Source organism: Phyllosticta citriasiana (genome assembly GCF_038021145.1).
Source record: "Phyllosticta citriasiana strain CBS 120426 chromosome Unknown IWZ02scaffold_9, whole genome shotgun sequence".
Lineage (NCBI taxonomy): Eukaryota > Fungi > Ascomycota > Dothideomycetes > Botryosphaeriales > Phyllostictaceae > Phyllosticta > Phyllosticta citriasiana.
This window is the reverse complement of record NW_027117286.1, coordinates 308,172-323,169: the sequence shown is the minus strand read 5'-3', so window position 1 is coordinate 323,169 and position 14,998 is coordinate 308,172. Positions and strand designations below refer to the sequence as shown.

Here is a 14,998-nt window from a genome sequence, read left to right as displayed (position 1 = left end):
GCTTCGAGGAAATCCGGCACGGACCTTGTCATTAGGGATGGATCGGCGGGAGATCGTTTGCGCTTTTGACCAGCCCTAAAAGCAGATTGAGAAGCCTGACATGTCAGCAAACCCACGCCGTACCGGTAACTTGCTTGATGAACTTACCCGATCCGGACTTTCTCCGTCGGACTGCTCAACCGGGGAGGAGCTCAAGTCTGGCCAAAACCTGTCCGTTTGTTCAGAACCAGACGAGGCAATCGAGTTTGTTTGCCTCTCTACCCCAAGTCCGAAGATCACGTTATTTCTATCAACGTTTCGAATTTTGGGACACTGTGATCCAACCAGCACAGCGGAGGTGGAGAGGTGCCCAGGCCGCGCGTTGAGAAGGCAGGTGGGAAGACGGGGAGGAGTTGATCGATCAGCGCAATGGATGTGGAAGAGGAAAGACACAGAGAAATCAATTGACCAGCCGGAAGGATGAGAAGAGGTGTCCAGGTTGGGTCGTGAGAAGTTGGGAGAGGTCAGGTGGGGAAAAATGGTTGAGGAGGAACGCGTCGCCAGTCTTGACCGCCCTCTGTGGCTGACGCGCCATGCACGGTCCACAACCTTAAATTTAGCGTGCCGCCTGGCCGGTTCTAGGTTCCTCGCCGCAGCACGTGTCAAAAGAAATGGGACTTCGCGGTACTCCTTCATTCAGGTATTTGTTCATCCGCACGATTGAGCTAACTTACACTATCTAGCCTGTTGAGCTGGATTGGCATGAGAACATGACACTGCTCGGGACCACAACAGGCACAGATTTCATATTTTGAGGATTTAATGAGGGAGGAGACTGCAGCCTTTACGCAATGGGAAAAAAGGGGATATCAGAAAATGGGGTCCTGTAACTCACAATAGTCTTGCTTTAAATGCAAAACAATACCAATGCAGCTGTTAAGAGAATACAGACCCGACGCAGACTCTTTGCTCATAATTCATCACGCCCAAGTCCCACCATTTCCCTCGGCCACCTCATGCACTCCTCTAACTCCTGCTCTCTGGGAACCAACTCTCCCACCCTTGCATCCAGATGCTTGCTCCATCGCCAAATGTACCAACCCTGAGGCACAGTGGTAGATGGGTCGAGCAGCACACGCGAGGGTCGCGGGCGCAAACGCGACAGAAAATGTTGCTTCTGATTCGATACAGCCAGCCAAAGATGAGTTGGTCGTGAATTCGCCGTGGTATGAGCCGTCCGGACCGCAGCCATAGTTAGCCGCTCAAATGGCGGCGAGGTCGTCGAGTGCGCCGAGACAGGGGGCAGTGCCTTCGTCGTTGGGATTTCGGTCAATAATTTCGCGAAGCCTGCTCCTCGCAGGCTCCCAATCGATCCGCTTGAAGCCATCGCGGACACAAACGGGGAGCTTCGGCTCCGGAGGTGCTCTTTTGCCCGAAGGACCGAGCGGTGCCATGAGCCCTGCAAAGAGGACCTCAGGGGCGAAAGATGTATAGATGATTCGAAGACCATGGACGAATGGTATGAATTGATGATCGTAGCTGCTGTCCCTGTCGTGGAGAGAGCTGACGAGCAAGTCATTGGCGCTCGTGAGACCTGCGGCGAATGTGCAGTAGGAGACCAAGACGGCTGACAGGTACAAGGCACCGCAGTTGGAAGAGTCTGGGTGCGCCATCAGGCATGTATAGCCAGCAAGACCGGAAGAGAAGTGGTGTTGAACGAAGGCCAGGTACTCCTCCCGGGTCCTCCGCAACAGCGGATGTTGCAGTCCTACTGGGTCGCCAGCTTTTCCATCATCCACCTCTTGTGCTCCGTTTCTCTGTTCTTGCTGCGGGGCCAACTCCGATAGATGAACAGAGGCGACAGAGAGAATCAAGTGCTGAAAAAAGGCCATTTCAATCCCACCTGCGGAGCGGTGCGTTCCCAGAACCGTAAGATTCTGTACATTCTACCGCCATCTCCTTTTCCCGCAAGCGTGGCAGAGGTGTATTGGACAAATTGGAGAAGAGGCTCGGCATCATCAACGTTGATAAGAGGTGAAGTCCCGCATGGAGGCTGGAAAAGTGCAGTAGTTCCAAATGTCGACCCAGGCGTATTTACTGCTTCAGCGCTTGTTGGAAACGATGGAATCCCATGTTCCGAAAATTGTAGGTGCAGCTCCCACGACGATTTTTCGCTCATAGTTTGATTTGTTGTTGGAGGAGTAGTAGCCGTTGATGTCCAGTCTTTTCGAGATCCATTCATTGGAACATTTCCCAGAAGGCGCCAGGCTTGAACTTCATCAATCGTTCTGGATTTGGCCGAGCCGATATTACACTCCTGCTGAGTGTTTCGCTTCCTCAAACTCCTGTTTGCGCTTTCATCATGGCATTCCACGATGGCCCTCCCTTTGGCCCAGTGGTCAACGGCACGATGGTCGTGGTCTTCTGGGAGTACCGACCGAGTGAGAGCGCCGGATACGCCTTCATGGCACTGTTTGCTATAGCCACAATCGAACATTTGGGATTCCTGTGCTGTGTGCGGGCTTGGTCGTTTATTCCCTTCATTCTGGGCGGCATTTGTGAGTCTCCCGCTGTAACTTTTGGTATGTGGATGCAACGGTCCAACTAACACGTCAAGGCGAAATCTTTGGCTACTACGAGCATGCCAAGACACACCCAAAAGTCACAAAACTAGACCCTTGGCTTCTTCAAGACATGCTACTCCTCGTTGGACTGCCTCTTCTCGCCGCCAGCGTGTACATATCGTATGGACGCATCGTGAGGGCCCTGCACGATGACGGAGTCCCAAAGAAACGCAAACGCGACAGAGGATGTTGCGCACGTGCTGGGATCCGAGGTCAGAGGACCTTTTACGCTTGAGTGTCGCGGATCCGTCCATGCTGGCCAAAAGCTCCGTATTCGATGAGTGGACGTGTCGATCGGAATGATGGGAGAGACTACGGGTCCTTGATGACCTTGATGTTGAAAATGAGAGCTGGAGTGATATTATATAAAGAACACCAAGGCGCCGCGTTTTGAGGTAGACAGGGAAGGAAGTGACGTTTTGTTTTCGCTTAATTTCAGCAGGCAACAGCGGCGGATCGGCGCGCACGCGCCATACCTTATTTGGACTTCTCTCCGCCCTTGCAGCGCTTCGAGTATCGCCCGATTGGACGTCGGTCGCAACACGAAGCACTTTGACTCACCATCATCCAACTCACGCGTCTGCCACCTGTTGGCGCGTTTCCGTGCCACTCATTCAGGAGCCAGGCAGAACTGCCTGTCTCGCCTCGCTTCGTTGACGGCTCAAAGTTCTGAGAGGAGCCTACAGCGACAGCGATAGATGCTTCCTTGCCTCGGATGCATCGCGTCCATGCGCGAAATTTGCCGGGTGTCATCGACTGATGACAGGAAAAAAAAATTGCTGTGCAATTTGCCTGATCCGAAATGCGGCGCAGACTGTCTCTTGGCTTTCAGTGGATCCGCGCGCTTCTGCAACCAACCAACCAGCCGTGGCAGATGGGATGCTGCATCAGCCACGCAGGGCACTCTTGGTGCTGAGAACTGTCATTTTTCTCCGAAGATCATTCTGCCTTCCGGTATTTGCGCTCTACATCCTTCTTCTTGCAAGGTCATTTCCCTACCTTTCGATCCTTCAACTGCTGAAACGATTCAATCGACGGTATCCATTTTCGCACTACTTGTCATTGTTAATATTTGCCGTAGAAGCCTCTCACATTTGCTGACTCCCTTACCTCAAAAAGCCGCAAGACACAGGAATTTTTTCGAAAATGGCGAACACTTCTTCCCGATTCGACGCGACAGCCGCTCAAGCCTCAGGACGTGATGAGGTTGGGAAAAAGAAACAGAAAGAAGAGAGCGGACAAACATTGCTCTTCCCGCACGATCCACATGGTGCAGGACAAAAACGGAAACGTCGCAGCGACACTGAAGACCCGTTCTCATCGCGGCGGCAGAGAACGGAGAGAAATTCGCCGCTAAACCCCCCTGAATCTAATTCACCTGCCGTCGTCGAGTCAGTTGCCTTTTCGAGGACGGATACGGAGCACTCTGTACCCATTTCTGCCAGTCAAGATGTTTCGAAGCCTCTGTCGAGCCTTGGGGAGCAAGTTATTCTGGAGCAATGGGATACTGTTGGTCCTTTTGAATATTGGACAAAACACCAAAGATTTTCCCCTGATCGCTCCGAGTCTCAAGAAAGCCCACATAGCCACATCGATCATTCTAGTACGGGGCTGTCACAGTCTGACAGGTTGAGGAGGGCCATGGAAGCTGCTCTGAACGACTCAGATCGAGGGCCTTCGAGCGAGAGCGTGTCCTTATACCAAAGCCTGTTGCAGTCTGACCAAACAGTTCCATCGCCTTCCGCGTTCGACGATCCCGCCTTTCAGATCCGGCTTCAACAGGAAAGCGAATCAGAGATTGCTGCAGTGATTGGCGATCTCCTAGTACCACATGCAGAACACCTCTTCATCATGGGCGAACAGGACCTCGAGCACATGCATGATGCGGTCAAGGAGGCCTGGGACATCGCGATTTCACCTTTCAAGCTCACCCCGAGGCCCTTGTATTCGGTTGGATTCAGCTACACTGCTTTCACAGGGGCCCAACTCAGACTTGTCGAAGATCTTGCCTTCTCGGAAGAATACAGCCTGTACAGGGTTACCAAGGATCTCCATTTCCCCTTTTTCGTTGCCGATACGACATCAGGAACAGACAGGAGTGGTCCTCTCGCTGGGGGAGAAGAGCTGAATGCTCATAGCGCCATGATCGCGATGCGAGGAATCGTCGAGCTCTTCACGCTTGCAAAGCGAGAACACGAAATCAACAATCAAGTCATTGTCTTTTCCGTGGTTTTCGACCATGCCTCGGTTACTATCTATGGTCACTACGCAGAGATCAGTGCCACGGGAGAGGCAGCAAAGTACTATCGGCACATGATACAGGACTACAAGATCACGACACCAGGAACCCAGAACAGATGGATCAGCTACAAATTCGTCAAGGCCATGTACAAAGAATGGGCACCACTGCACCTGGCGCGAATTCACTCCGCCATCGACGCGCTGCTTGGTATGTCAAATCCGCTCTATTTCACGTGGTTGGCTTTCGCAGTGTTGACTCACTGTCATGACAGAAGGTTCGCAACCTCAAGCTCCTGAATCTGCACTTGGAGAAGCCCCGAAGCCTTCCATCCTTGCGCATATCAACGAGGACCCCCAAATGTCCCTCGCCACCGCTTCTGAACAAAACGATGATGACGCTCTGCCGGAGAATCCGACATACGTTGATTGCGTCAGGTACTGGAGCAAGAACCACTCGTGGCCATCCAAATACTTCGAGTCTGGCCAAATTTCAAGCGAAGACATCCTTCGTTCTCTTGTGAGGAGCGACTCAGACCGAAAAGTCAGAAAGCATCCACGTATCACGGGCGAATGGAGCCTAGTCTTGCCGGAGCGAGACATTCCAGAGCTTTCGTACCATCCGGAATACTCGATGCCCCTGCGTTCCACCGGCTCATCGGATGCTCGGAGACACCTTGTGAACAGTGTCACTGGACACCAATTTTTGGCGAGGCATTCAATCCAGGCGAAAGAGGGGCTGACCAGTTCAGCCGCAGAGCTTTGTCAGAAATTGAGGGACACAGAGCAGCCAGTACCGTGCTCCATTTCTGACCAACAATTCGAGCGGATCGGAGTGAGAAACAGAGATCCAAGCAAAACCAAAGTGGCACTCAACATTGGGCCAAAGGTAGCGCCTCGCGTGGAAACTCTCTTCATAGACGGCGACGACAGCCAAGAGTACCTCACCGAATCGCTCGATGAAACATGGGCCCTCTGCGCCTCGATCCACAAAAGCTACCCGCCGAAGCCATACTACGCCGCCGGCTTCCACTACGACTACGCCTTCACAAAAGACCAGCGGGACGTGCTGAGAGCGCTGGAACCCGATGCGCATGGGTACGTGGATGAGTGCGGGTACCTCTTCCGCGTCACCTTTGAGATGTACTTCCCCTTTTTCGTCGTCGAGCCGTCGACGTCCTCCTGCTCGAGAATCTGTAGGCAATTCAACGTTGCCAACGCGCTCATCGCCGTGCGCGGCGTCGTCGAGCTCTTCCGCGCCGCGCAGCGTATGCGTGAAATCCACCGCGAGATCCTCGCCTTCTCCGCATTTTACGACCCAGACCTTATATTTGTGTACGCGCACTTTGCCGACACCCTTGATGGCCAGCCACTGCGGTTCTATCGGCACAAACTCTTTGAGACGACGTATTCAGATGGCGGGTGGGCCGCTAGCTACAAGTTCATCTTGAACATTTACAAGGTTTTCGCGCCCATGCACCACAAGCGCATTTGCTCGGCAATTGATGCGTTGACGAGACGGTCCGAAGGCTCTTCTTCGGAACCGGTAGACGGGAAGTAATGGGTTGACAAAGCTTCGAAGACGAAAACGCTCAGAAAAAGGGACAACTTCATGAAAACGCCATGTATGAAGTGCGGCTTCTATGGGTATTCGCTGTGTTGTGCTGAAATGTATGAAGGACCAATTCGAAGCATTCTGAGACAAAAGTCATAAACAACACGGGATGCGATAATAGGGAATGTCGTGACAACAACCGAGATAATCACTGCGCAAATTGGCCAAGGAAATGCAGCGGAACAGCAAATTCAGAAGTGCCAGGACGCTGAGACAAGGAAAATGACATGTGCTTCGCCTTTGCAGATAGAAAGAAAGTGGATGAAAACCCGCAACGAACGAAAATAGAAATGATCCAAATAGTGATGGACAGCGTCCATTTTGAAGAATTCATGCATCATGCAATAGCAATGGTAACTCAGCAAAGACGCGGTATTCATCATGCTCGACATGGAGCCTTCAAACGGCAGACATACGCTTCTCTACCTAGAAGTCTTGGGCTTCTTGGGATGTGGGTTTGGAGTTGTGTCGGGAGTCGAGTCATTTCTTGAGCGACCGCGACCAGAGCGATCGGGCGCTGCAGAAGGGGGATTCATACTGCGACGATTTGATTCCCGGGCGGCGCCGCCTGCTCCCGGAGACGGAGCGGTCGCTGACGACGATGCCGATGGAATGTACAAGCCGGGCATCTTTGCGATGACGTCAAGGGCCTCACAGATGAGATCTCTGCGCTGAGGCGCCCAGATCTTGTAAATGTTCTTGACCAGTTTGTAACTGGCCAATGCCTGCGCGGGGAAATTGAAGCAGGCGACTTGATAGCGGTAAAAGGTTGGAAATCTCTCGCGCACGTCATGAGAAAGGTGGGCATATATCCAACTATTCGCATTATCGTATACGGCCGAGAAGCAGAGAATTTGATGCTGGATTTTGTCCTCTAATTTCGCCCGTCTGAACAACTCGATCAATCCCCGAGAAGCAATTAGAGCGGTTTCAAGGCTTTGATTCCCAGCTTCTGAGATGTCGCCCGATGTGCCTTTGGCTTCGCAGGTGAAAAAGGGAAAGTATTGTTCCTTTCTGCCCTGATAGAATGAACAGTCAGCGGTCGGGCCAAGATTGTCCATTTTCTCAATCTGATTGTCGTTGAATGTGCGCCAGTCGAAGCCGGCAGTGTAGTCGGGTTTCGGACAATTTGACGCGAGGATGGGGATGCAATGAGACCAGATGTCATCAACCGACTCGGTCAACTTCCCCAGGATGTTATTCTCCAAGTAATTGATGTGGTCAACATGTGGCACCACGACTGGTCCAACGTCCGAAACGACTTTTGCTTCGTTCTTGCCAATGATCTTGCTCTGAATGAGCTGCAAAGTCTCCTGGGTAAGGAATGACGGAACAGTTTGTTCCTGTGTTTTCAATATCTCGATAACTTTTTTGGCTTCAATAGGGAGGCCCTCCGTTGGGGGTGGGTCTCGACTATGTTTTTTGAAAAAATTGTCGACCGAGCTAAGCTTCAGGAGATAGGCTCTGGTCTCTGGAGAATCTGATCCCGGATCTGAGACGTCGAAATTCCATATCTCTTTGCTATAATTTCTGCGGTCCTTCCTTTTCGTGGAAGAAGAACGGGTCAAACTAGTCATGATTGCAGGGCCGTCGGAGTCGAAGAAGTTGGATGGCCAGACGTGGTGTTTACGCCAGTAGTCGACAGGATCATTCGATTGTTCCTCCTGGTCGGAGTCTGGGACAGAAGGATGTGGAATATTTGGTGGAGCAGAATTCTGTCGTGTTTCAACTCTCTGATGTTGCGCAGGTGGAGAGGCTTCGGCGTCCTCGGATCTCTTTCTTTTCTTGGCCGAACCTTGCTGACTTGGAGGGGACGATGAGAATTCAACTGCCTGCAAGGCGTCTTCGGTCCGTGCGTGTCGCTTGGTTGTGGGTTGCTCGTGTCGTATAGATGAGGACCCTTCCAGTGCCTGGCCAACAGCTTTTTGCTTCTGGCGTGCGTCTTTTGCAGAAGGTGGATTAAGTGAATAGGACTAGTTCTCCAGTCAACTCATGTTCCTCCAGCCATAGAGCGCAGGAACCATACCTCTGTGGGGTTCGTTCCACTTGGTCGATCAATTGGAGCCTGAAGAAGACTGGACGATGCAGCCTTCTGAATACGTGCACTTCTCCTGGGACTGGTCGTCTGGTGGCCACTTGAGGCTACAACGCGTCAGCAAGAAGCGCGTGATATGCGAAGGGCAAGCGGTTGCTCACCTTTTTGCTGTGGGTGCAAAGGAGATGGTGATGTTCGAGGCATTTTGGCGGCTCCTACAGCGCGACTTTATGCAAACAGCACTGGAAGAAGAGGGCGAAGAGCGTGCAGGAGGCTGAGGAGGGAGTGTTGTCCCGATACGACGTTGAAGAGGTCGACGGCGTGACGACCAGGTTCGCGCACGGATCACGACCTCAATGAGAAGGCGCGCCGCGTGGCTGGCGCTCCGTCACACGCGCGCTGATTGGCCACTTGGCGCTGTAGCGCGCGGGTCCGCAAACATCCAAGTCGTCTCTTAAGCAATAGGAAAAGACAACTTGCTACCTGTACAACAGCCGCTTTTCTCGTGGAAGCGAGGTTGTCGGGTACGAAGAGACTCCACTCAGGCGGCAAACGTTTCGGCGCTCGATTGGTCATTGCAGCTGACATTCACAGACACGCGTTGTATTAGGCAAACGCGAGTCTACGCCGCGCGGGGCGCTACCGGCCGTTTACCGTTCACGTCGTCCCACGACACACTCTCTCTTCAGCCTCATGCACGCCTCTTCGCCCTCTTCTTGCTGCGTTATCCGCATAAATTTGCGCCCTTCAAGCCGTCAAAATGCCTCGATCAATCTCCTCAAAGTCAAAGTCGAAAGGTGGGCAATCCATCGCCCGTTCAACTTGTACACGCTTGCTTACGCGTTGTAGCCTCACGAGGCCACCAGAACGCCAGTCCGAGGAGAAGCGCACGGCTTCAAAGGGCATCATCTACTGGGGCTTCCCACAGTACAATCGATCGATTAAAGAAGCAAAAGCCGGCAGAGGTATGCCCATTGCCCTCCAGAGCTGCACCAACGTCAATTGACAGGCAAATAGTTCTTTGAACTCAATCCACCGACCGAACAAGGCGCGGGCAAAAAGCGAAAGCGAGACGAAACCACTGAGCCGCCGGCGGAATCGGATTCGCCTCCACAAAAAGAGCAGGGCACAGATTGCAAGCGGACACGATCTGAGGACGCCGAACCGGAATACTCCCCTCCCGGACAAAGTAAAGAGCAAGAAACCTTGCAACAAGAAACACTCGAGAACGCCAAAATCTCCCCATTTGCCCAACAGCCAGAAGAAGAGGCCCGAAGATCTCCGGCTCTTGAACCTGACGACGAAGAGTCCTCACAGCCTTACTTCACGGGCACCTGGCACGGGAGAGGGAATCCAGTAGACCACTGGGTGCAGCACAACGTCTGGCCGTCCAACTACGCCGATTCTATCGATCCCGAGTCCGAGAACATGTCTAGCGTCACTCGCACTCCTTCCGTGAGAAGACGGGCCAAAGAGAGATACAGCAAAGAAATCTGGGACATCGAACTGCCGCAAGCCGACAAAAATTTGCCAAACACTCCAGAGACCAGGGCCCGGCTCCTGAAGCACAATGTTGTTACCGAATATCTACGGAGACATTCCCAAAAACGTAAAGAGGGCCTCACTGAATCCGCCAAGGAAACTTGTCAAAGACTAGAAGCCAGCCAAGCCGGTTCATCGCTTCCCAAGGGCTACTTCGATCGGGTCCTTGAGAGGTCGAAACTGAAGGGCGAAACAAAAGTGGTTCAAGACATTGGGCCCTTGGTTGCGCCACGTGTCGAGCCACTCTACTATGATGGAGACCAAAGCTTGGAAAAAATGACAGAGTCTGTGGACGAATCCTGGTCTACCTGTGTCCCTCTCCTCGGCTACAATGCCCCCACGCCTGACTACGCAGCAGGCTATCACTTTGGAATTGCCTTCACCGAGAAACAACAGTCTGTTCTAAGGCTATTCCAAAACAGCGATGGTGATAGCCTCGTCCTGGTTACGCCGTCTCTGTGTTTTCCGTTCCTTAGCTTTGAAGCAAAAGGCACCAGTGTTGGTATAAGCGCAGCGGAGCAGCAAAATGTCGAGGATGTTTTAATCGCTTCGCGTGGCGTCATTGAGCTCTTCAAAAGAGCCAACTTGGCGGACGAAATACATCTCGAGATCATTGCCTTCTCCATCGCGTTCAATGACGATGTAGTCTCCGTCCACGGACATTTTGCCGACGTTCGTGGCCAACATCCCATATTCTACCGCCATTGCATAACGGAACATGGTCTTCGGCGAGTCGAGTCAGCCTGCTACAACATGGTAAAGTACATCTACAAGGTCTGGGCGCAAGACCATTGGAAACGCATCTGCCGTGCCATCGACATATTGTCCACAATGCCCGGCTACATGGCTTCGACATCGTCCCAAGCCTCATTGTCAATCCCGGGCGGCAACAGGACGCCGCAGAGCAGAGGCGGCTCATCGATGGGTCCGCCCTCGGAACCGCGGTCTGCCTCGATGCCTCCGCTCGCACCGCGCCCCACAACCGGCAGTTCAACGAGCAACGTCCGCCCGCAAAGAGATCTGACGCCCACCACGTCCCCGAATCGAGACTCGAAGAAACCGAAGAGGTCGGGCTAGAGGCTGCTTACGACTCGGCATCGAACGCTCCCAGCCAGCCGCCCAGAAGCAGGCGCCTTCTCGCCTTGTTCGAACTCCGCATTTGCATACTCCCATCCAGCCATCATTTTGCCGATCTAGCGATTTGATTTGGACGCACCTCGTCGACATGTTTGGAGGATACCCCTTTGTCGTTTTCGCATTTTTCGGCATGTGTTTTGGAATTTCTCATTGTCCTTTCTCATTGGCATTTTCTCTTCGCACGCATCAAACTTGGAGCGAGTCTTTCTTTTGCAGCCGTCTTTTATCCTTCATCGTCTCGTCTCGTCTCTCATACCTTTGCTTCACAGATTGATCCACCTTCCTCTTTTCTTGTTTTCTCAAGTCCAGTCTGGCACAGATCAATGTAACGCAGCACTATGCCCATAGAATCACACTAACTGCTACTGCGTACCGCGACTCTGACTCGTCTGTTTGTTTGTTTGTTTGTTTGCTTGTTCGTTTGGTCTTGACATTGCCGCGTATTTGAAGCGTTTGAAGCGTTCAAAGCGTCCAAAGCATCTAAAGCATCTACATCCTCCCTCTCCTGCTCCCCAACAGCACTGCATTTCAAGCGATGCGACATACCCCTGCATCACATCATTCATATCAGCACAGCAAGACTAGCATAGCGTCAAGCATCAAATATCGTTTCGCCAGGTACCAATTGACGTGCCAATTTTCGCAGTGATTTCGTACGCACCGTTCTATTCAAAGAGAGACAGATAGGTAGGCAGACATGTAGACAGGTACAGTATAAAGATAGATAGATATATTTCCACTTGCGCATAGATCAGGTGGTTGGACACCCATGAACCTCCTTCCAGCCCATCCCATCCCATCCCATCCCATCTCACCACACAGAGACAAAAGGGGGGGGGGGGGGGGGGGGGGCAGACACAGTAGGTGAGGTGAAGAAAGAGATGATACTCGGCATGGAGAATACATCAGCTCGCCAAGCGCAGCTGCTGTGACCGCCGAAGACTGCTGCTCGGACGCAGCTGTGATGGCCGACGACCTCCCTACATGGATAGGTACGTGTAGTCACGGCACGTCTTGTTTCTTTCTGCGCACGCGAATTGGGGGCGAGAAAAGAAAAGTGCAACGGAGGCATAGCAAATTCTCATTCAAAATGGCATATCATTCAGCGCATTGCATGTGTGCAATGCGTGCATACGGAGCTTGCGTGCGAGCGTGCTAGCATAGCGTACATCATACATCTCATCTGATCACTTCCTTCCTTCCTTCCTTCTCCAATGAAGTCTTACTCAACCCCATCGAACGCGTCAATCTGCGTCTCCATCTCCATGTCCATCACTAGCGACTCCATCCATCCATCCCTAGCTGCACGTCATCCACCAGCGACAACTAAGAAAAAGGCCAACGACGACGACGACGACGACGAAGACGCATGACAAAAACGACGACAAAAATGGAGCCAACTAGCCATCGAGGGAGAAAAAAACAAGCAAGACTACCTACCATACCATACCACACCAGTACCTCTTGCGCTACTGCCTCGACCACCACTGCCACCTACCCCACTTCACCAAGTCTACCCAGGCTCCGTCTCTCCATGGCAGCCCCACCGATCCCTCCATCAAATCCAACAGACAGCAACGATCCATCCAACGCGGCTACATCCGCCAGCGACGACCAAGACGACGACGAACCATTCGTCTGTCCGTCGGAGGTCGACAAGTGCATCTTGTGATTGTTCTTATGAGCGCTGTTCCTCCGAAAGACGAAAGAGCACCAGGAAAAGGGAAACACGGAAAAAAAGAGGACGGGGGAATAAAGCTGTTCGTGCACGAGGAGACAGTGAGAAAGAGCAAACGACATGAACTCTGTGGGGGTCTCTTTTTGGGAAAAAAGGGAAGGCGAAGAAAAAGCACGACAGCGGGCAGATGGTGGTGATGATACAATTCGGTCCATGTGTGTAGGTGGGTGTGTGGTGGAGGGGAGGGGACGGAGAAACCCGGCCAAGAGACGGATGCCGTGCCGTTGACGCGTCCGTTCAGGGCGGGTGGGTGAGTGTGCAAAATACGAATGCCTTGGCGGAAAAAGAGGAATGTCGTCGTGTTGGACGCGACTTGGTCTCGGCCGTGAGTGTGCCGGGCTGGTGTCACAAGAACACGAGTAGCATGCCGAGCATGAGACGAGGCGGGCGTGACCAGACCCGAAACGCGGAATGCCGACGAATGCCCCCGACATCTTTCGAGGCTTAGTTTCTAGGGCGCTTCCAGTAGTATTGCTAAAGACTGTCAGCAGCAACTCTGGCAACGACTGTGAGTACCAACCTTGTGAGCCTTTCTAACTGAACGGAGTCCAGTGCCGCCGATGCCTCCCACGACTGCGTCGCGTCTCATGTGGTTTTCGTCCATCTCCGGCATGTAGTAGTACTCGTTCTCCAGGGCCTTGCCAGAGGCGTCCTTGCCAACGCGGTTGATTTCACCGATGCACGGAATATTGTCGAGGATATTTTGGAGGTCGTCACCGGTGAGCCTGGCAGCGGCGACCTCGGCATTTTGCTCCTCCAGGAGGGCGTCCTTTGCAGAACGACGAGACCTGCTGTCGTCGGCCGGGCCACGCAGCTCCGATGGGAGGTTGTTGAGAATGGTTGATAGGGGCATCGAGTGCAACCGAGAAAAGGCCAGCTGGTTGATGACATGATTCTTGACTGGAGCCTCGTTGATGTGCTTCTTCTCCGGTGCACCCTGTTGCGGTGCAGGAGAACCAGAGCCGGACTGGCCGAGCGGACGGCGACGCCTGCGCGAGTTGGTGTTGTTGTGAGACATGCTCTCGATCCTGGAAAGAATGTTCTCGCCATAAGGACCAAACGAGTGGACGATTGGGTCGTTTTCCTCGTCATGGTCGGAAAAATCCGAGTCCTGGGATTCGTGGCCGCCGTTGTCCTTGGCGTTTTCCTGGGAGGACGGACCGGCACGCGAGCTCTGAGACTGGGCCAGTGACTCTTTGGCACGCTCGTCACCAGACTCACCGTCCTCAAAAACATGGACTGCGGTACGCTGGTCGAGCTCGGGAGGATCCGAAGCCAAAAAGGTTTCTTCGGCCGTGGGGGCTGCTTCGACGGGGAGCGAGGCTGGTGACCGAGGGACAAACGCGGGTGGGCTCGAGGGGAAGACTGAAGCAGAGGCAGCACGCGAGGCCCTCTTCTTGGTGGGGCTTTCTTCATTCCAGGTCGTGTCTGACTCTGCCGACACGCTTGCTCTCCTCTCAATCTTGACTGGCCACGCGAGAAAGACGCGGCTATCCTGGACATCCAGCATGATTTCCTTCGAGGGCATGTCTGAGGCAAACGTGTCTCCCTTGGTCAATTCGTACACGCGTCCCCGACAGTGAACCTTTGCTCCATTCCAGCCCATGCACTCAATCACGATCTGACCCGACGCGTGGTTCGCGTTTGGAGGGTGGTATACGGCCCGAATGTGGACGCGTGAGATGAGACGGTTTGCCGACAGCTGGTGGTGGGAAGAATTGCTCGAACGGCCCATGAGCAGAGGCTCGCCGTTGGCCGGGACCTGGATGGATGGGACGTCACACAGGGGATTGCGTTCGGAGAAGCTGGACATGGTTCGACGAAGGCCGGAGCGGGCTTGACGCGTCGGCGAGGAGGGCAAGATGCCAGTCGACGAGGTAGGCATGGGGGTGGGGTAGTACTTGAGGTCGGCCTTGGAGAGGAAGGTGCCATCGTCATATTTGCGTTTTGGAGGCCGTGCTATGGGTGAGGATGATAGAGGCTCAAAGGGCGGCAGCAGAGAAGGCTTGGTCGAGTCTGGGGCCGGTCGCGATGGGGAGGCGTCAGCCGAAGCCGAGAGGCCATTCTGCCGCACGGGCGACTGGCTCATG

The 14,998-nt window shown here is 53.4% G+C and overlaps 6 protein-coding genes across 6 annotated transcripts; 3 read left to right on the top strand and 3 right to left on the bottom strand.

The window, feature by feature from the left end:
* Positions 1 to 1,241: 1,241 nt before the first annotated feature.
* IWZ02DRAFT_434453 (uncharacterized protein) lies at positions 1,242 to 2,476 on the bottom strand (the record flags this gene model as incomplete). Its single annotated transcript, XM_066766365.1, has 2 exons — positions 1,242 to 1,856; positions 1,883 to 2,476. 2 exons carry the CDS (start codon positions 2,474 to 2,476, stop codon positions 1,242 to 1,244), a joined length of 1,209 nt encoding a protein of 402 aa, XP_066621084.1.
* Positions 2,477 to 3,539: 1,063 nt separating this feature from the next.
* On the top strand, positions 3,540 to 5,277 carry IWZ02DRAFT_309292 (uncharacterized protein). Its single transcript, XM_066764034.1, has one exon. It carries the CDS (start codon positions 3,750 to 3,752, stop codon positions 5,139 to 5,141), a length of 1,392 nt encoding a protein of 463 aa, XP_066621083.1. The 5' UTR covers positions 3,540 to 3,749; the 3' UTR covers positions 5,142 to 5,277.
* A 198-nt stretch (positions 5,278 to 5,475) lies between these two features.
* On the top strand, positions 5,476 to 6,402 carry IWZ02DRAFT_380617 (uncharacterized protein; the record flags this gene model as incomplete). Its single annotated transcript, XM_066765115.1, has 1 exon — positions 5,476 to 6,402. The coding sequence occupies one exon, from the start codon at positions 5,476 to 5,478 to the stop codon at positions 6,400 to 6,402; it is 927 nt and encodes a 308-aa protein (XP_066621082.1).
* Positions 6,403 to 6,878: 476 nt separating this feature from the next.
* Positions 6,879 to 8,695, bottom strand: IWZ02DRAFT_491870 (uncharacterized protein; the record flags this gene model as incomplete). Its single annotated transcript, XM_066769793.1, has 3 exons — positions 6,879 to 8,429; positions 8,483 to 8,598; positions 8,653 to 8,695. 3 exons carry the CDS (start codon positions 8,693 to 8,695, stop codon positions 6,879 to 6,881), a joined length of 1,710 nt encoding a protein of 569 aa, XP_066621081.1.
* Positions 8,696 to 9,251: 556 nt separating this feature from the next.
* Positions 9,252 to 11,321, top strand: IWZ02DRAFT_522048 (uncharacterized protein; the record flags this gene model as incomplete). Its single annotated transcript, XM_066770815.1, has 3 exons — positions 9,252 to 9,288; positions 9,341 to 9,456; positions 9,509 to 11,321. The coding sequence occupies 3 exons, from the start codon at positions 9,252 to 9,254 to the stop codon at positions 11,108 to 11,110; spliced, it is 1,755 nt and encodes a 584-aa protein (XP_066621080.1). The 3' UTR covers positions 11,111 to 11,321.
* Positions 11,322 to 13,352: 2,031 nt separating this feature from the next.
* Positions 13,353 to 14,997, bottom strand: IWZ02DRAFT_491868 (uncharacterized protein; the record flags this gene model as incomplete). The annotated part of the gene is made up of 2 exons (XM_066769792.1): positions 13,353 to 13,382; positions 13,429 to 14,997. 2 exons carry the CDS (start codon positions 14,995 to 14,997, stop codon positions 13,353 to 13,355), a joined length of 1,599 nt encoding a protein of 532 aa, XP_066621079.1.
* Between the last annotated feature and the right edge of the window lies 1 nt (position 14,998).

Excerpts from the sequence above, each read along its gene's own strand:
- IWZ02DRAFT_309292 (XM_066764034.1), top strand. The coding sequence starts at position 3,750 with ATGGCGAACACTTCTTCCCGATTCGACGCGACAGCCGCTCAAGCCTCA.